This window comes from Parasteatoda tepidariorum, chromosome X1, assembly GCF_043381705.1.
Source record: "Parasteatoda tepidariorum isolate YZ-2023 chromosome X1, CAS_Ptep_4.0, whole genome shotgun sequence".
NCBI classification, from domain to species: Eukaryota; Metazoa; Arthropoda; class Arachnida; order Araneae; family Theridiidae; genus Parasteatoda; species Parasteatoda tepidariorum.
In genome coordinates this window covers 32,488,303-32,509,972 of record NC_092214.1, presented here as the reverse complement: position 1 = coordinate 32,509,972, position 21,670 = coordinate 32,488,303, and the positions used below count along the sequence as shown (strand labels likewise).

General features: G+C 27.1%; 1 protein-coding gene across 4 annotated transcripts in view; it reads left to right on the top strand.

The window, feature by feature from the left end:
- Positions 1 to 13,930, top strand: part of LOC107445936 (Mon2 homolog, regulator of endosome-to-Golgi trafficking) — a 67,202-nt gene extending 53,272 nt beyond the window's left edge. For all 4 annotated transcript variants that reach the window (XM_016060444.3, XM_071187609.1, XM_071187610.1 and 1 more), the window contains 10 exons: positions 1,566 to 1,728; positions 2,644 to 2,787; positions 3,421 to 3,549; positions 6,052 to 6,169; positions 7,317 to 7,383; positions 7,835 to 7,895; positions 7,988 to 8,114; positions 8,690 to 8,900; positions 11,425 to 11,507; positions 12,444 to 13,930. In XM_016060444.3, coding sequence (XP_015915930.1) covers positions 1,566 to 1,728; positions 2,644 to 2,787; positions 3,421 to 3,549; positions 6,052 to 6,169; positions 7,317 to 7,383; positions 7,835 to 7,895; positions 7,988 to 8,114; positions 8,690 to 8,900; positions 11,425 to 11,507; positions 12,444 to 12,604 — 1,264 coding nt within the window. In that variant the 3' untranslated portion in view covers positions 12,605 to 13,930. The remainder of the gene's footprint in view (positions 1 to 1,565; positions 1,729 to 2,643; positions 2,788 to 3,420; positions 3,550 to 6,051; positions 6,170 to 7,316; positions 7,384 to 7,834; positions 7,896 to 7,987; positions 8,115 to 8,689; positions 8,901 to 11,424; positions 11,508 to 12,443) is intronic.
- Positions 13,931 to 21,670: the final 7,740 nt, after the last annotated feature.

The window sequence follows — 21,670 nt, the reverse complement described above, 5'->3', positions numbered from 1 at the left end:
AGGTCACAATCAATATACCCCACACATGTTTATTTTTTTAGATACTATTCATTGGTATGTATTCACAGAAATATATGCCTTTGTAGTTCACTGTTGGAACTAGTAGATTTAGTATTCAAGGGTAGATTTAGTTGTTACTAGTGTTCAAAGTCTTAAAAAAGCCTTTTTGCGAAGATCTTTGAATGACTGGTGCAAAAGTCTGAAAATATTTTTATCTTATTAGTTGTGTGAACTTAGTGGAACATAAAATAATAGCCAGTGCTGGGATTCACTTGTTTCACATTATATGCTGACATTTGTAAATTGATGTGCTTCTCTCAGAATTCTAGAGGATCTTCAGTTTTTACTCCCCCCCCCCAAAAAAAAGAAAACTATTGTTTTTGCTAAAATGAAAAAACATGCACCTTTTAGTTTTATATAACGACCATAACCTGAAAATTTCTACAAAATCAAGTCAAGTATATAATATCACCCTCCCTATATAACCCTCGATATAACCCTCCCTGATGTTTTTAAAAAAAAAAAAATTATTTTAAACTCATCTGTAACTCATATGTAACTGCTTTTAAACATATTTAATTTGTGATAGGAAAAGTGTTCATTCAAAGTTGATGTTGATCCTGATCCAATTTGATTTTAGAAATGCTCATGTTGTTAATAAATTTGCACTCTTGATATGTTTTTATTGTAAAGCAGCATATAATTTTTTTTGCATGTATCTAGTGCGAAAATAATATCTATATAAATCTAGTAAATATGAAGAAATAATTACATATATCTACATAAAAAAAAACATTATAAAATTATTTTTAAATATGAACAATTATTTTTCGCTATTTTAATTAATTATTTTTATTTTTTGTCAGCAATTATCACATATTACTTTTAAAAAAAAAGATAAATTTTTTGTTTATTTTTTACTAGTTTATGTGTGAAAAGTTTGCAGATTGTTAAAATTTTTTTTTACAAAAAAAAAAAAACTTTAATTGCTTTAAAAAATTCACTTAGTTATATCAATGCATGAAATGCCTGGTTGACAGAGCGCTGGACTCACGCTTGTGAGAACGGGACTTCAAATCCAGGCTGTTGATGATTCCCCGTGTAGTAAATGGTGACTGGTGGAGGTTAAATCCGTAAGGTCCTCCATGTTCCCTTATCAAATCAGTACCTCTAGGGGTACTGAATTGGAGATTGATTGTTCTCTGGTTCAGGTCAAAATTATGATCTGAAGATGAATGAATGGGTCCGCCCTATAAGCAGGTGTGATGTATGAGTGTCGCAGAAGTCGAATTCTTGGCCATGGATAGCTGCACTGGAAAACAAGAACAATTGCACCCCCTCTGCCGTAATGGCCGATGAGAGCAACAACAATGCATGAAATCTATTTAAAAGCATGACAAATTATTCAAATCATTGTTTTTTATACTTAAATCATCAAATTCCTTTAAAAAAAAACAGTCAATTCATCTAAATTGCTGACTTGATCAAGTCATTTGATTTAAATTATTGACACCCTATTTGGAAGTATTTTGCAATTGTGTATTAACTGAAGTTTTTTTTTTCAGGTTTGTTGCTTCTGATTTTCAGAAATTAGCTACTGTCTTGCAAAATGCAGTGGCTGTACCTGTTCATGGTGAAACTTCACCATTTATTTTACCTTCTTTAACAGAGGTAGTTTTAACAACTTTGCAAGATTCTATATTGCAGTCTATGAATATGTTGTTAAAGGTTTGTACTCTCAGATATTACTTTTTTCAAGAAATATATTTTTTAATATATTTGTTTAATTACTAAGCTTTGAATGTTTCTACTGTTTTTCATGATTAGGTTTTAAATTATTATATTATGACATGATTTTATGACTTGTGATTTTGAAACAATCTTTAATTCAAAAGAATGCCCCTCCACTTTTTCTTTATCTTTTCAACAGTAATATCCAGTAATTAGATAAAATTATTAAATAGATTAATAGAAACAATAGATTTAGTTTCTTAGATTGTATTGTATTTAAGAATAACTTTATATTGATAGAAAAATGATGCTTTAATTTGTTTGCTAATTATTGGTAATGTTTGATTGCTTACAGTTCCCTATTTTGATACTGTTAAAATTTATTCTTGTTTTCTTAATTTGTATTTTTAGGCATGTTTATGAATTTCACGATAGAAAATACTACTTATTTCAAAATTTTAGATATCTTATCTAATCAACATTGACTCTGATTATAGGAGTTTTACTGTATTTAATATTTATAAACTATAATAAATTTAAGTATGTGCCTGTAAGATTATACTTTTATGTAGTTCCTCTATAAAAAATAGTATGAAGATCATGAAATAGAAACTGTGATTATATGCATTTTTCAATTAGGAGTTTCTATATAAACTTTTATATTAAAATACATGTAAATGATTCGAATAGTATTTAACCCTCCAAGCATCCAGCCTCTGGGCAAAATTGTACTGATTTCCTTGATATATACTACTATGATGTAACATTAGAAAAATCATTTTTTAATACAGTAAATTGTGAAGCTTAAAGTAAGGAAAAAGTTTGGAATAATGCTCAGGGGGTTAAAGGTGTTCAGAAATCTTGATTCTTCATTTCCTTAGGTATTAAAGAATCAGTTTCATTTTTCTGTAGGAAGCTTTAAATGGAAATGAAAATATATCATCATTGCTTCCTGTAATTTTCAATCAACTCCTAGTATTTTCATCCTATGCATGCAATGCACCTCCTTATGGACAGTTGAGAACTCGAGCTTTTGTGAACCTAAAAGTCTCTGGAGTAAGTTATTTTACCCTTATTAATTTTATATGAATATTAATTTTTATAATATGCTCGAAAAATATTGTAATGAGTTTTCACCATTCTTGAATAATGTTTTATTTTGCACCCAATTTAAACCATTGTTCAGAAAAAAGAAAGTTGAATACATTAATTACATTTTAGAAGAATACATCTTATTTATTACACTTTTTGCAACAGTTTTATCATGTGTATAGTTATTCATTTTATTGCACTGCAGGATTATTTTAAGTTTTCTAGATTGTCTAAAAATTATATTGGTAATTTATAAATATCAAACAAATGAATTAAAAATGTCATACATTAAAAATGGTATGCAAATTAAGATAAAAGTCCTTTCTTCAATGATATTACAAAAATATTTTTTATGGTCTGATGTATTTTAAATATTTTTTTGCTACATTAAAATATTTTAATTCCATGTTTAAAAAACTGTATGTGTAACATTTTGTGTTTTGTATTGTATTAGAACTTGGCTGACGATACCAATATTTATAATTTAGTTTTACATATTTGGATTCATAAACAAAAATTATTACAGTTAATTGTTGTTTTTGAATTTAAATTTCTGTCTTTCTGGTAGATAATTTTTTAATTTTTATTCTCTTTTAGACTGATTGGGTTACAATGAATTTTGTCCCATTTGGCGAAAAAGCTCTTGAAATGGTTGTGACTGCCTATCAACAAACTGCTCAGCAGCCAAACATTATTAATTCTCAAGTTCTTCATTCAATAATTAAGGTACTTACAGTACTTTTAGCAAATCTCTGAAAACCCAATTTGAAGACACTTCTGATTTTAATTGACAAAATTATATCTGAATCGTCTTTTGAGTTCATCCTGTGTTATTTGATTTTTTGTATTAAGCAAACTCTTATCAATTGCAAAGTGATGAATTTCTTTTTTTTAAATTTTCTCTTGTAAAGGAATATGATAAATTAATAAGCTTAAGCATTACATTATTTCGTAAATTTAGATTATATCTCTTTATATTTTTTGTTATTTTAAATCATTCGATGGAGCATGTTTTATTCATTATATAGATAAAAGGAAGATATTCCCTCACTTCTTTTAGAATTGGAATTGTGGGATTATCTTGTGTAAAATTAAAAAAAAGTTAAAAGTAGAATTTTTTTTTAAATTTGCTTTTATAAGTATTTTTTTTTAATGAAATACAATGTATAATATGTATACATTGTATAGTGAAATACAAAACATTGCCTTATATTATGAATACAGGGAATGCATTTTGAAATAAATATCTGTCTTTTAAGACTGGCCCTAACCTCATTTAGATTTGAATATCCAGTGGTGGTACTATTAAATTTTATTTACCCGCAAACTAAATATTTTTTCTGATTTAGTTTTCGGCCTCTTTTGCTGAATATATTTGGTAAGCATGTTATAACTATTCTATTATATTGCACCTATTTAGAGATTCCTAGTTTTATATTTTGATTTCTGTGTTTCTCAGTTAGTAAAATAAAATATTTCTGAGTGAAAGAAATAGATAATTTATTTTCATACTCAGTAGTTACATCAAATAATTGATTATTTTGCCAGGTGATAAAAGGAGATACAAAAGAATTTATAGAAATTATCAGGCTTATACTGCTGGAAGATTTAAGAAATTAAAATGTAATCAGGATAAATTAAGAAGTTCATATTTAATAAAAGTAAATAATTTATATTAATTAAAGATATTATAAAACATTTAAAATTTATAATTATAAATTATTTTAAAAAATTACTTTACTATTGAGCAAGCTGAAATGTTTATAATAATGCCTAGGATAACATTTTCTTTTTTTTCTTTTACATTCTCTGTTAAGCTAGTATTGCTTGGTGAAGGATAATTTAGCATTTTATGAGCAACAAAATTAATAGTTCATGTTGGATAAAAGAACGTAACAATTTCTCCATGCTGTTTATTAAGAAGATTCAGACATTTCTAACTTGTACATTTGATTTGTTAATAGTCATTTATGTCTGTAAAATATGTAAAAAATGAAAACATGCAAAACTTTACAATGCATACTTCATATTCTCATATATTTTTTATATTAATTATTCCAGATAACAAGCCATTTAGATAAAAAATTCATTAAAAATTCATCGAAAGAATTGTTAGACTGGATGTAGTGATGATAGTGAAATAAACATATATAAACAAAGATTTTAAATAAAAAGAATAAATAAAAATAATCATAGTTAATGGTTTGATATAAATTAGACTTTTAACAGTATATTTAAAATTTTTATTAAATTAAAAAAGTAAAAGTTGGGAATTCTTTCATTTAGTATTAGAACATAAGTTAGTGGGAAAACCAGTTATGCACTGGATTTATATAAAGTAACAATACTTTTTACGTGCCTAGTTCCTTTTTTGCAATTAATAATAATTTTGCATTCATGGTCTCTTTTTTTTAGCAAATGTCAACTCAATTTCATTACTTAAAGAATTTGAACCATAGTTTAAAAAATTAATCAGCTCAATTTTGCATGTTATGGTAATTTTGTTGTAGCTTGTGATTTAATAAAGAATATTGGATAACATCTCAAAACAGAAGTAAACTACTTTTACAATCAAGGTTGATAAAATTCTTTTGTGAAAAATTTGTGACTTAGCATTATTTCATAATAAGCTCTGGAAATATATGAAATGAGTTGTTTTTATTATCCATTCTAATATTTATTTACTTTTATTTTACGTAAAATTTTTGAGCATACAATTTGGCATCAGCTATGACTTAGAATCTAGGTAATGTAAACTTAAATGTACAAATTTTTAATATATAGGATCAAACTTAAATAAATAAATTCTCAAATTTAATAACCATAACGCTTTTAGTAGATTACAAAAGGGGTTTAAGATGCTTGATATTCATAATTTTGGTATTCATAAAGGAACTATGTGGCAGCAAGTATTAAATAATTAATCTTTGTATGTATTTATATAGAAATATTAATTATTCAATATTTAGCAAAATCATTATTTTGTGCACCAATAGCCATTTTTTAATAGGACTATATGTATAATTGGTGCATTTCTTACTAAATTTTATTAATTTTTGTAGCATATGACTCTCCAAATTGCCTAATTCACTAAAAGACTGATTATCCAATAAGCATAAATTTTTTTATTTCTTTTATTTACGGAGATATTTGTTTGTCATTTTACTCATTCATTTGATTTAATATTTCTGATTTGTTGAGCTTTATTAGCTGTTAATTTTCTTCTAGGCTTTAAGACTTCCTCTGAGTATGAAATATGCCTGTCCATCACAAATGACTTGGAAATTGGCTGTGAATGCTGTGCTCAAAGTTCTTCAGGCAGGACTACCTATGGCAAGACAGTATCGTAAGTTTGTGTTTTGTGAATGCTTAATGACTTTTATGTTTAATGAATTTCAATATATGAAAATTTATCAAGCATTTCTTATTTTACTTTTAAGCCTTTAAGTTAAAGCTTCATTAATGCATTGCTGAAGGGATTCACAAATTTTTCTTCCTTTTACCTTTTTTAAAAGAAATTGTTCAAAAGGACGTATTTTTCACTTTTAAATTTAAATTTTTACTTTTATCAGTATTTATGGCTCTATTTTAGAGATGTTTCTATAGATGCATCATGAGCTAATGAGAATTATTTATTAGATGCATTTGATATAAATTACAGTAGGGAACCGATTAACCAGAACGATCGGGACCATCGCTATTCCGGATAACTGATTTTTCCGGTTTTCTGAATCGCTACAAAAAGCCGTTTTTTTTATTGTTAAACCCAACTAAAAAAAAATTTTTTTTTGGAAATAATCTTAAAAAGAAGAAAAAACGATGAAGTAATACACTAATGATTATTTCCAAAATGATGGTAAGGTAAACATCTTTCAAAAAAGAAAGAAAAATCCTAAAATCTTATGAGGAAAAAATTTAAAAAAAAAAAATAGGGGGGAAATTTATCGAATTTCGTTCCGGTTTTTTGGTTTTCCGGTTTTCTGAATTCCGGATAACGGGTTCTGTACTGTATTAAGTGTTCTTTGCTTTTATATTTTATTAAAGTCAGCGCATGTCAAGTGATCAGTTGAAAAAGCAGCCAATTTATTTTCAAGACGAATCCAGTAACAGTTTTTAGTAATATTTAGAAAAAAATGCCAAGTATATTTAAATTTTTTAATTAATCATTTAGTATGCAGAAAACATTTTTGGCAATTTAAATGCAATATACCTTTTCCTTAAAATTTTATATAGTTTTTGAATTGTACCTGTGTTTAAATATTTGCATTATATCCACAAAAATTTTCCAATTGTTTTCTTAATAAAATGAAAAGCTTTCTGACAAAATATTAAATTTTAATTGAAATTGAAAAAATACAAATTTTATATAATTTTTTAATTTTTGTATTTTTATTGAAGATTTTAATGTAGATGTAATGGTAGTAATCTTTATTATAAAAGAAATCTGTTCAACTGAGTTTATGAACTAATATGATTTCATTAATAATTTCTAGCTACCCAATTTAATGGCATGTGGGTTGATTTAGCATATGCTCTCGAAGATTTCTTATTTCCTGCAAGGTATGTTATCTGTTTCTTTACATAAAATATTCGTTACTATTAATGGCATATAACCAAGTGCATTGTACATATTTTTAATTCATGGTAGAAGAATTATTTTATTTTGTATATATATGTATGTTTGTAATATAAGTGAAACTAAAGACACAATAAATAAATAAATAGAAAATGAAGCATTGGAAAGTATTCAGTGTGCTTTTTAATGAGTTCCACAAACTGTCATTTCTATACCCCGATCATCTTCATTTATTTTCTGGTTGGTATTTTTTGCAACGCGAAATAGAAAAATAATTAATATTCATTTAAAATAGTCTGTGTTTTTCAAAATGGTTTTTGAAGTTCTCAGTTTTTTAAATTTCTTTATCTTGCATCAAGATGATATGAATGTTAAAGGAAAACTGTTTCTGCAAAGTAAATTATTTAATTATTTATTTACTTATATCTTTTGTAGTTTACCATCTCCAACACAAAGTCTTGAAGATCAACAAAATGATGAAGCCTTAGATTGTAAAGTAAGTATCTTTTTATATGGAAATCTTAGGGCTGTGTAATGATAAAATAAACTTTTTTATGTTTAATTCTTCGTTTTTTTTATTTCTTATAGATTATTCATCTGATCCGAGATGGAATATTGCCCTTTGCTAATCAACTGCCCCGTGAATTCATCATTAGAATCGTTACATTACTTAATAAGGGTTCAATACATTCTGCTACTAATAATAGCCCTGTTGGTAAGTTTAAAGTTTATCTCTAATATCTTGATAGTATTTGTATTGCATATCTTAAGTAATATTTTCTCATGTAGTTAGATCATAACATTTCAGATAATCTATTATACGTTTTTATGCAATTTATTTAATAATTTTTTTTTTCTGTTCAAGGAAGTTTGTTTCCTATTTTATATAGAAAATGAATGAACCCCCAACATGGTTTTATCCAATTAGAGAAAATTATTGAATAAAATTTGACCACATATATTTGTTCGATGCTATAAGATTAAAAATTAAAAAAAGTTATCAGCTTTGTGAGACAAGTAATCTAAATACCATCAGTTTATTTATGGTTTGAAGCACAAACAGAATATCTTATTTGTAGGTAAAGGGTTTTTAACTTAAAAAATTATTTAAACTGCGTTGGTATTAAAATATCTAATTAATGTCATAAATATAATGAAAATTGCACTATATAGTAAATTTCAATTATTTTGTTTCACACAATATTTCAATATATATTTTTTGTAAAAAAAGAAAGAAAAGAAAAAAAAAACGAAATAAATAAAAATGAATTACTTTAAATGTTTTTATAGATATTGATTCCAGTAGGAAGCTTCGTGAAGAATTTGCTAAGTCTTGTTTTGAAACCCTCCTACAATTTTCTTTCCTGGAGAGCGGAATTGAAATCGATGATGATGGTGTTGTTAATTTATTAGCTGTCACTTCTCTCTTACATCGTTTCAAAGAAGTCATTCACAAATATGCTGAAGATGAAAGACTTAGTGGAAAATGTCCATTACCAAGGTATTAAATCAATTTTATTCACAAAAACTTAATTTATTTATCTATTTTATGAATATAAAAAATGTTTCTATTTATAAATTTTGTGTATTGTAATATGCTTTGTTTATGGAGGAGGAATCTTTCTCACTATCTTAGGAATAATTTATAACGCATCCTACAGCTTCCAAAACAAGCTTTAAATTTAAAAATATTTTATTTTTGTTTTCTATTCTTAGTAGTGATTAACTTTTAACTATTCAAATACTTCTCAAAGCTATTTCTATATGCATTTACATGTTTGGTTTCAGCATCAAAATTTACCTTTTGTGGATATTCAATGCCTCACACCTTTTTCTCTCTCTTAATTCAAACCTAGTATGTCTCACAACTTACCTTCCTTTCAAATATTTTTTTCCTGCATGATTTTATTTAAACTAAAGGTAATTATACATTCTAGAACATTGTAATACCTTTAAATCAAGACGAGAGGACTTTTTTGACTCCTATTTATTCTTCATAGCACCACTTTAAAATATATTGCAACAATAATACAATTCTTGTCTATATTATTGTGTTTTTTTAAATGCAAATTTATGAAACAAAAAATCCTTTTGTGAGTTACTTTAGTTGACAGCTTTATAGCCAACTTTGCCTCTTGCACTGCTTTTAATAATTCATAATTTAATTCCTTCCTTCATATGTNACCGCTGTAAAAATCGCTAGATTCAATTGTTTAAGCTTACAAATTTTTTCACGAATTGTATATATATATATATATATATGGTTCAAACTGTAGAGAAAACATGGAAAAAATTACAGAACAATGAAAAAAGGGACAAAGAAAAATAATAATAATAAAAATGATAAAAATCCAGAGAAAAAAAAATATATATATAAAACTGAAAAAAGTTTGTTAGTTTTTTTATCTTTAGCCCAATCTGTCTGCTCCAATGCAATTAGTCTATTTATTGTCAATATTTCTAAAAGAGTCTATTTCTATTATCAAATATATCAAATTAGGATCTTGAAGAAACTTTAGATGCCTCTATATATAGATATATATGTAACTCACATCTAATTTTACATGAAAATATGAGTAAACGAATGTTTAGCAAAGAAAATGGCTTCTTTAAAATTACACAATTTATTTGTACAGTGGGTGATCGGTTAACGAACAGATCGGTTGACGAACAAATCGGTTAACGAACACTTTCACGAAAGTTTTTGTGTTCGGATAACGAACACATATTCGGATAACGAACACATATTCGGAAAATGAACAAAACGAATTCTAAGGAACATTTCTCGGTCTGAAAAAAATTAATATTAAACATTTGTTATCATTTTGCACACAAAATAAGATCACTGAAAGGAGAAATGTTTAAAGCATGTTTAATATATTGATAATTACTAAATGAAACTTGAATTAACAATGAATTTAAAGGTCATTCAATAATTATTATTATGACTAAAATCAATCCTGAAAAAGAAAGAAAAGCAATTGACATTGGACATGTTCTTCAATTATGGGCTTCAATCTTCTTATGGGGCATAAGCAAAAAATGAAAAGGACTGATTAATATGCAAGACTATATATATGCATTATTTTTTAAAAAACTTACAAAGAAATTATATATTTTTTAAAATTTAATTTTTAGGGTCTCCAGAACGAATTAATCGATTTCACACAGAAGTCTATGTTGAATCGATGATCGGTTAACGAACAATTCGGATAGCGAACATAGTCCTGGAACGGATTATGTTCGTTAACCGATCACCCACTGTATATCAATATAAATTTTTTTTTTAGGGATCATTCCTTCTGAACATTGGACATCTATTTTGATTGGCCCATTTGAATTTTGAATCATTTGATTTTTTTAGTTTATCCAATTTGTAAAATCAAAACTCCGTTTCCACAGAAACGATTGGGCCTAGTCATCATAAGGAAATAATTTTTAGGTACTTTCCCATTTTGTCGCTAATGCTAAGTCACCAGGCACGAGTAAATTTAACTGTTTTTTTTAAAAAAAAAAATCTTTTATGTGGCAGCTATATTTTTTAAAAAATAAATAAACAAATAAATAAAATAGCTGAATTTACTTGTGCTGACAAAATGGAGAAGTACCAAACTTTATTACTTATAGAGATATATCTTCATATTACTTCATCTCCTTTTTTTAATTTTTGTTGCTTTGTATATAAAAGTAGGCTTTAATCTAATCATTAATAAAAAAAAGCATTATATAATTCAGAATCAAAATCTGGAAAGGTTATAGGGAATACTTCCTTATGCTTGTAGAGGTAAATCTTTGAATCTCCGTTTCTTATCCTCTTTTGCTTTATTTTAAAAATGCTTTAAATCTAATCATTGTTTAATGAAAGTATTTTTAATGCAGAATTTCCCCAAAGGCTTTACATTAAGTGAATTGAAATGTTTATATATTTTCATTCAGTTTTCTGCTTTGGTTTTAAGTGGAATTTTTGTTTGAAAATATAAATTATTTTTCCAAACTTTCTAAATAGAAATTTTGTTATTTTATAGGCACAGGATGTCTGAAATATCATTTGTTTTAAAAGCTGTAGCTACTTTGGCGAAGTCTTTGAAAAAAGCAGATCCGGAGAAAGGTTTGTACTAAAGTTTACTATTATTCTAATAAATTTTGTAGTCGCAAATTGATTAGGCTAATTTAATTACTATGTTCTTTTATACAGCAATGATTTTTCTAGTTGAGGTGTTGCTATGAGTAAATATAAGGAAAATAATTTTTTTTTCTTCTGGTGGAAAAGTAATATTTATGATATGTTGAATTAAGCAGAATTATTTTTTATTTTTCTAGAGTTTTAACTCATGATCAATTGGCTACCTGGTCTTTTAAATACATATGTTTGAATTATTTATTTGGTAAAAATCACTTTGAATAAAATTTATGAAATCAAGAATCAAACTACAGAAAAATGTTTATTGCCATCATGAAAGAATATCTTGCGAAAAGCCTAAAATTTGGCAATTTTTTTATTCACTCCAGAAATCTCTTAGTAGAGGCAAAAAATATTACTAATCTAAATATTTGTTACTAAGACAAGTATTTTTTGTGTTTTGAGAAATAATTAATGTTTGATTAAATTGATATTCTTACTACTCACAGAAATGTTTTAATATGAACTAAAAATTTGATTAGAATTGAGTTGATTTTTTTAAAGAGTTAATTAGTTTTTTTTTTAATTTGTTGATTTGAGTAAGAAAAAAAAAACTGATCTATAGCTTAGTGGTTGATCTATTTTTTGTAAAACGAAAAAAAAAAAATGTTAATGAAAATTTTTATAGTATTTCGAATTTATGTATTTATCATTTTTATATTAAAAAATCTGATATTTGTTAAAAATAAGAGAAAGAAGCAAAGAAGGAATTATTCAAGAAATTTAAGAAAGACAGAAGTAAGAAATAAATGAAAAAAACGTAACAAAAAACACTTTGACATTGAAATATTACATGAGCTGGTTTTAAAAGCAAAATCTTTATTTATTATCTTTTGAAATTACTCATTCTCATTAACTTTGCAGTTGAATGGACTGTATGGGAACAACTTATTTCTCTTTATCCAAGTCTTGTTGATTGCACAACTTCTACATCTGCTCAAGTATGTTGTTCTTTGCGTGAAGCTTTGCACGAATATGCTGATCTTTTAGAGCCACCAAAAAATATTATAAATGGAGGTTCATGATAGTAAATTTATTGCCTAAATTTTTATATGTTTTGTAAACTTTTTCACTTTATAAGTGAGGTGGAACAGATGATTGATGAGACTTTTAATTCCAAACAATATAAATTGATCTTTCTTATATCATGACATTTTCAAGGATTTACAGTCTGAAATTTCAGAATCTATTGATTTATGGTGATGCATATCAACTATGATTCATATTAAACTATGTAGCCATAGTTTATATGCAATTCATTACGGTGTTATTGAATTATTTAAGTTTTGATTTGAAAATTCACTTGTTTTGCAAAATTTATTTGTTATTCATAAAATGATGCCTTTATTTTTATTAGTCAATATCTTGCATTATTGATTTATAGCTGAGTTTAAGATTATTTATCTTTCATGCACATTAAATTTAGGGATTAAAAATGCTTTCCATGGATAAATTTATATCTGTATTAAACTATGCAATTTTCAAATAAAGTGTCTTAACTAAATGCTCAAGTTTTATCAATAATTTAATCATTTGAATAATTTATTCATATGTAGCTTGTTTGATATTTATCTAGCTGCACCATGCCATAATCGAACTATTGTTTTTTGTTTTGGCTTTTATGGGTTGTCCATACACATTATTATCACTATTAGTTTAAAATGATATAAGTATTTAATAGGGGGAGAGAGTTTAATTTGTAAATAAATCCTTGGTATTTTTAAAGTTTTGTATTGAGAATGTCAAGATTTGTGTACTTTACTCCTGTATTAAGCACACCAGAAGAAAAATTGTCTCATTGTTTCCATTAAAAATAAATATAATAAAATTTAATGAATGTTATTAACAATATAATAATTTGAATCTATATTAATATATTGACTCTGAGATGAGAAAAAAAGAAGATTAATATTAAAAATACATTTATCAATCAATAATGACAAAATCATTTGAAAGGGTGACGTTTTGGAAAAAAATATCATTAGGCGATAAAAGGTTCAAAATTACAATTAGGAGGTATTCATAGAGCGAAATTCAAATGGTGTTCAAAAAGTGGTATCAATGTACAAGGACAATCTTTATGATAATGTTTTGCATGCTTATTCAAGATGAAAATATGATTTAATGTAAAATTATGTACATAAAATAATTTTATTATATATTGAGTTTTCTAATTTTGTTATATGTCTGAAAATTAAGACTGAGTAAATATAAGATATTGACAATGAAGTCTGAATGCTTGACATCCATACATTTTTTAAAAACTCAGAAGCAAATAATGTATATTACTATTTATATCACAATAGATTGTATATGAAGTCATTAAAATAAAGAACTTTTTATATGAAGAATTAGTTATTTATTCCCGTGTATTTGTATTATTTAAAGTAAAGATAAATATTGAGATTTTTCTGAGGCCTAATTAGCAGTTATTTTGCAATATCAAGTTGAGAAATACCAATTTATTTGGTTGTATTATAACTCAATTTTGTCATATGTTTTAACCTTTAATTTATATTATATTAATCTTAAATTTTGCTTCAAAAACTTTTTTATGTGCAAAACCAGATACTTATAAATTATTTCAACTGATATACAATAAACAAATGCTAAAAAATAGAGAGCTGATACAGTGGCTTGCAAAAGTCTCTTACCAATATATTATTTAATTTAATTACAGTAAAAATGTAAAATTATTTGTCTTCATTGCAGCATGGTATTTATATGCATTCTTTAGCAGAACAGATTTATGCATTTTTTAAAGTTACATGTATAAACGGGGTAGTAAAGAATAAAAGGAGAAGATATAATGTATGCAGAGTGAAGTTATAAATACTAGAACTCCTTATTGAGTTGTCCCGATTCTAGAGTAATAGAGTTCTAATGCTTTTTATATATTTGGAATAGTCATTTTTAATCAATTATACACTACCACATTTAATATGGTACGGAAGTATGTATAAATTTCCTAACTTAATTTAGTCATGTCACAATATGAAAATTTTACTAGTTGTTCATTGATAAATCCTGATTATTATATAAAGATTATAGCGGAATAACATTTTAAATAATATTTTTGCAGCACTTAAATTCTCCCTTTTAATAAATTACTATAGTTATAGTTGAGCTTTAATTTACAGAGTGTCCAGTGGAAGATTGATTTGAAAATTAAAAATCATGGAAACTAAGAATGATGGAGGAATGAAATATATGGTATATCCATTGTAAACGATTTAAAATTTTTATGTAGAAGTTTTGGAATTTAGTTACAAAAGATGGCACTGTACTCTGTAAAGAGTTCATGAAAGGAATACAAACGCTATACAAGGATGGCAGTAGACTTTGGCTGACAGGAGGACAAGCCTACCCCGACTGAGTGACTCAAACAAATTAATTCAAAATATTTAAATTAAAACCTATTTTATACTTCATGCTTTTCTCACATCATATATTTCAGAAGTGTGTTTCTAAGAAGTTAAAATCACTAATTTTGATATCGTAATGTGCAGATTCATTTTAATGTAAATCTAAATCACATTTTTTTTTTGTTATTGATGTATTTTGTACTATATGGTGCAATTTACCAGACATTGTAAGCTTAAAAATTACTTCTGTAATAATGAAAAATTATTGTCACAGGCACCACTCTTTCAGAAAATTTCCACGCTTCTCACTCTATCATAATGCAAAAAATATTCGTTAGAAAAAATTTGAAATTTTACGTACATTTAATGAAATGTTTAAAGAACATTTTGTTATGAAAATGTTATTAATGTATCCTGTGACTTTTGAATAATTTAAATGTTAAATTCAATTTTATCTTCTGTACCGCATAACAGTAGAGTTTTTCAAATAAAGTTATTAGAAAATGATTTTGCAACCACATATTCTGTCTAAAGATTACACGCAACGTTTTGTACAAACTTCGAGCGTCTTCGTTACATGCAACGTGTACAAACTTCGATTTTGCTCATTAAATTGTAGAATCTGTTTTTTTTAAAATAGTTACATATTTAATTTTACGAGCAAGAAAAAAGGATTATTTTAATTAGGGGATTCGAGGGTAATATATGTGTAAATAAATAGGGACTTAAAATTTCTCCCTTCCTTTTTTTTCGAAGGTGCTTTTAAGGAGTAGAAGATCTGTTTTCGGCTGATTGCTCTATTTGAGAAAAAGAGTTAGTCTATCAGCTTAAAATATGAAATGCAAACAATGTAGCTAAAATTTATAGTAATTTTTCAATGTAAAATATTTTATTTTTGCATCCGAGAAATGACGTCTGAGAAAATATTAACCAACTTACATTTCAAAAAATTTGCCACATATGGCTGCTGTTTGTCTGTTGAAGTCTTCTTTTCTCTGCAGCAAACTTTCCATCAAGATTTCGCTTTACAAAATCCCTCCACATATGCGCCTGCAGTGAATAACATTTCACAAAGCTAATTAATTATTGTCTACCAAATATCAAAGCGAAACCAAACATTCTTTCCTTTGCGATTTAAATTTACTTTTGCTTTTATAGTTATGAATTTTAAGTCACAAAAAACAGACACAAAAAATTAAGGAGGTAGGAGATCAAATTTTGAAAAATACGAGCCTTTTTTATTTCTCAGGAACTCCGATTTTGCTCAAATTTTGTATTTTGCCATTTAAATTTGCATTCTTCAAATGATGTAAGCGTTGATATACCTTACAATACAATAGTTTTTCGACTGTCATTAAATTAAATAATAAACATTTACTAAAAGTGATTTTTCGCATGAAATTTACCATTAGAAAAACGAACTTAATAAATGTATGCAGAAATTTTTCAATTCGCTTAAAAAATTTTGGGATATAGTGAAATGGGCAAAAAGTATAGTTAACATTAAGGGGTTCAAACTTTCCGCTCCTGACCAAACGATAAGGACCATATTTCCATATAGCGGCTAATCCGTATATTTTGGGGGTCAGAAATCTGAATCAGTCGGAAAAAAAGGTATGTCAAATCAGAGAAAGTACAGTTTAATGTCTAATTTCCTAATTTAAAATATCATTTGCACTAATTAATGTTTGACCAATTATTTGACGTCACCTTCTCGAACCATTAAAAATGATCATCGAACATAAAGATCCGATCATTAGATCAAAAGTTATTCAGGTGGATCAGATTACTTTTTTGCGCATTGTACATCCATTTGAAGTATATGACAATAGTGCTGATAACAACAAAAGATTTTTATATTGGAGGATAGTTTAGCCGGTGATTATCCTCATATATATGCTCTTAGAGAAGATTGAAAGAGGAAAATAAGGTGAAATGATGTTCACTTTCTGTATTAGAAATGAATGAAAACGTTTTGTCTTCTTTCTTAAAACTTTGTTAATTTTGTCGCTATAGCGGAAGTCTAATATTTTTGTTAAACAAAAAATTTTTGTATCTTAAATATTAATATTTTGAAGGTATCGGACTTCTAACAATATGTATCAAGCATACTGTATTTAAAGTTTGCAAAAAGACGAAATGAAGTTTTGGTTTAAAGAATAAATATTTGCACTTATGGAAAGTGTAATAAAATTATACTAAATTAATTATATGTTGCAAAAATTTTCAGGAAAAAAAATTACAATCTTTGAACTTAGTGTTTTCTTTATTTTTTTATTTTAATTGAATATTTTTTATTTTAATGCATTTTTTTTAAAGTTTTAAAAAACACATTAATTTGAATAAGTATTAATCGTCAATCTACAAATGAAAAAGAATGGGAAGGGGAATAAACTTTACAATCTACATTTAAAATCTTACTATACATAAAAATCTAATGATGGTGTCGCAGTTTTCCATTGTTGTCAGTGCATTTTTACTGGCCAGAAAATCACGAGGTGTGATCCAGTTTTTCCTCATTCGTTTCCTTTTTGTTTTGGTTGTAGTCAGCATAAAATTAATAAAAGTCATAAAGTTCTTGCTTTTCTATAATTATTTTTGAATCCCTAACTTAAAGTCATTTTCCTGTACTGCTATTATTACGCTTTTAATTCAAGAGTTTAAAACTAAGAGAATTGCTGTTTTTTTATTAGTATTATAATGTAAATCTGCCTTACATTTTAAGATAAAGTTATTTAGAAAGGTGGTCTAACAATTATTATTTTTGAGCAAATAACATTAATATACTGTTATAAATTACAGTTAAAGAGATCTGTTAAATGATTTAGAACTTAAGGATCAGCTTCATGCACAATGAGATGCAGGCAAAAAAAAAAGTATTTAATATATCCTACCGTTTGGTAAGTGAAAATATTAAATTAAGGATGTGAACTCATCAAATTTGTTTCAACAATATAACGTTATAACAACATAAATGTTATTTAAAAAAATGATTACTTAGAAAAATCACTTCTGTTTACCAATAGATCTAAATATCTAATATATATAATTCTCTTACGTGGCTCCCAAATTTTAGCTGTATTTCTTTTCCGCCGGTGGCAACGTTTGCTTTGTTTTGTTTACGTTACTATTTCTGTTACACGGAGAATCGACCTATGATTGCCGCTAAAAATGTCACATGCCAAATCTATCTGAGGTGACTCAACATATAGCGCTTTTAAAAACGGAAACTGAAATAACCAGACAGCATCAGCTGCGGCAATATCATACTATTAAGCTAGGCAGAAGTGAGTAGTCTTTGTCAGTAGATCTCTATTTTAGTATTTTGTCGAAAGCGCTTTTTTTCACGAATTTATATATTACGAATATATTTGACGATTTTTGATTTACATCACGAATTATACTATAGCACATTTCTAATAGGTTTAAAGAATTACATGTCATTTATTTGAACTCAAATTTATTTTAATGACTTAGTATTTACTAAAAAGATGTAATTTTTTTATATGGATTTGAATAATTATTTTGAGTTCTTAGAATTGTGTGCATTTGCAATGTACCTAAGTTAGTAGCGAGCGAAGCGATCTTGGTACGCGAAGCAAACCATATAAGATTGCGTAGCAATTTTCGGGGGTTGGCGAGCGTTAGCGAGCAGGGGGTGCAGCCCACTAGTAAAAAAATAAATTGATTCTAAATGATCATATGAGAATATTTTTTTCTTTTTCATTTCATACAAAACTCTTGCCAAATAAATAAATAAACAAAACTTACACTTTACAAAATATAAGTAAGTACATAATAATAAAGTATTGAATAAGATAAGATTTTTTGCAAGACTTAAGATATTTACTTAATTTTAGAACTGGTATTAATTCATGCAGATGATTTTTTGCTTTTAATGCTATAACCTGTAGTTTTGCTATTTTGAACCGAACTTGAATTCTTCAAGTTAATTGGTGTGACGTTTTGCATAATTCTTTCCTTTATTGAATACGGAATGTGCATGTGTTGGTCTCAAAAATTGTGGTCACGTGAGGACGATGATGTAGGTTCTTTTCTCGCTCTATCGCTCAGGGGTGTTGAATAATTTACCATATAGACACAAACAAAGGACTTGACACATAGAATTTAATGAGAAAAAGATGTCTAACAGGAAGTTGGTGGTAAAATGTAAGTAAAATGAACACATTCTCGTCCTTATGTTTTTAATATATTCTCATTTGCAAAAAAAAAAAAAAAAAAACTAGATTTTTTTTAAAGAATATAAGTATATTTCTTTGCAAGACAGTAGCATTTCCCCTACGAAGTTCGTCCCGATAGGGGGACAGTTGTCACCCTGACCCCCTACTGGCGCCGCCCTTGAAGCCATAGGACTGTCATCTTAACTGTGATATTTCATTATTATAAAATTAAACTTCCTCATCTGTCACGTCATGACAATATTTTTTCATGTTTTAACGCTAGAACTGATCATTGATTGCTTACAGCGCCATCTGTTAGCAATTTTTGTTACTACATATTAGATTTCTGTATACAATATTTCCAGGTTTGACAATAAGCATTCTATTTATTTCATTCCTTTGACGTCTTTTCTTTCTAAGAAGTTTGAAATCAGTCTATCCTCCGCTGGACACCCTGTATCAAGCAATAGTTTAAATACGACAGTTTTCATCTAGAAAAACATCCTGTATAAACAACTGCTGTTTAATATATAGGAATGCTGAATAGACAGAAAGCTGTTTATCAAAACAGCTTCCTGTTGTTTATTCAGAATATTTCGTAATGATCACCTTTAATACATATTTTAAATATGAAATACTGCATCTCAGTAAAACCATTAAATTCCAAGAGGAATGAAATGCATTTTTTGTAAGAATTATTAAAAATACCTTATCCGTTGATTATTTTCTTTGAAAATGGCTAATATTTATAATTATTATTAATTAATAGTAATATACTTCGCTGATTATTCTTCCATGTATAACTATTATTTGTTTATGAAGAATTATCTTGTTTACAATTATATTATAAAATTTATGTAGGTAAAATTAAAAAAAAAACATTAATTTTTTTTTGAAGAATATTAATAACAAACCAAACCCACAAAAACTGTATGTTAAAAAATAATGTTGATTTTAAAGTTAAGAAGTTTAACTTGGCATATGCTCACTTTTAGATTTCTTTTAATTTACTTTGATAAATTAAATTATGACAGAAAAATTATGTTTTGAGAAAAAGACTGAGCTACTGTTTAAAATTTTTATTTTATAGTTAGATTTTTATGTCTAGTCGATTAACTAGCAGTGTAAAAATAATGAATTAGATTTATGTATGCATGCGATAAAAATGCTAAAAGACCTATAATTAAAGAACATCAAATGATATTATAAATTATGTTTTTGTTGTTCAAAATAATAGGGTTAAAATGTCAGATACCATTTGCCGAGAGGATTTTTTTTAGTTATTTGGTTCAAATAGTAAAATGCTTTTATTGTCTTTCTTAGTCTTAAACTTTCTGATTAACAATAGATGCTGCACGCAAGCTTTGAAAGCACGTATAGCATTTTTTTTCTGCATTGTTGGCTCTAATAAAGTTTAGATTTTTTTTTTAAACATTCATCTAAAGTTCCCTTATGTATACGCAGAAGAAACTTTCTATGTGCTGAGTTTATGTTATTTTTAGTGGGATTAAAACATAAAAATATAATACTAAGGAAAACTGCATGTAAAAACAATCACCCGGTCCCGGAATTAGTTTAATTTGTAAAGTTATATAAAGTCGTAAAGTTTTATTAAGTACATTAAATTCAGAAACAAAATTGAATGTTCTATCCATTGGTATGGCGAATCGATCTAAATATATTTTTATCTTTACATTGAAACCTTTTTGCTCATCAACATAAATTTTGCATTGAATAGGATGAGTGAAGTGGCTTATTTAAAGGTCGATGAATTTTATACCTTATCAATCAATCGATTACTTTCTAACTGTTGTCTGTTTTTTTCTAGTTTTAAGATAAATACGTAATTATTTTTATGTGTTTTTCAACCGGATGTATCAACCGGATGAAGGAAATGGAATTGTACAGTTTGCCGCATTCTGCTTTGCGTAATGAGGGATTATTCTTAACGAAAGTTTGAAATTCGTTGCAAAGTTCTTAGATAATGATGCTGCTGATTGGAAAAGCTATAAAAAAACATTCTAAATAAAACATTTTCATCTATCATCTCTTTAAATTTTCTATAAAAAAAAAAGAAAAAAAGAGAGAACTTTTCAAAGAGTTAAATCTGAAAACTTCAAACTTCTTAATTCGGAAAGTCCCGCAGTGGATTGATCGTTAAGACACGGTTCCGAGCAGATCACCGAAGTCAAGCATCACTGGCTGCGGTCAGTGTGCGGATGGGTGACCACTTGCATCAGTTTGATTAGGGACCGAGGGTGTGCGGTATTGGTCCTCGTTAAACTGTTCTACCGTAGAGTGTTCGACTTCGCATGCAGGTCGTCGGGCTACCGAAGCGGGGGTGCCATCCCCTCTGCAGAGGATCATGTCTTGTGATGCAGAGGATCATGTGTCATGATGGTATGTCTTTGGATCATCCTCAGGGATGTTTCCTTGACCGTCGCCAATAGCCCATTGTGCAGCTCTAGAGAGGCGTAAATGAACTACAGCAGCTTAATTCGGAAAATAAGCTATTATATGCTGCGGTGGTTGTTCATTATTTTCA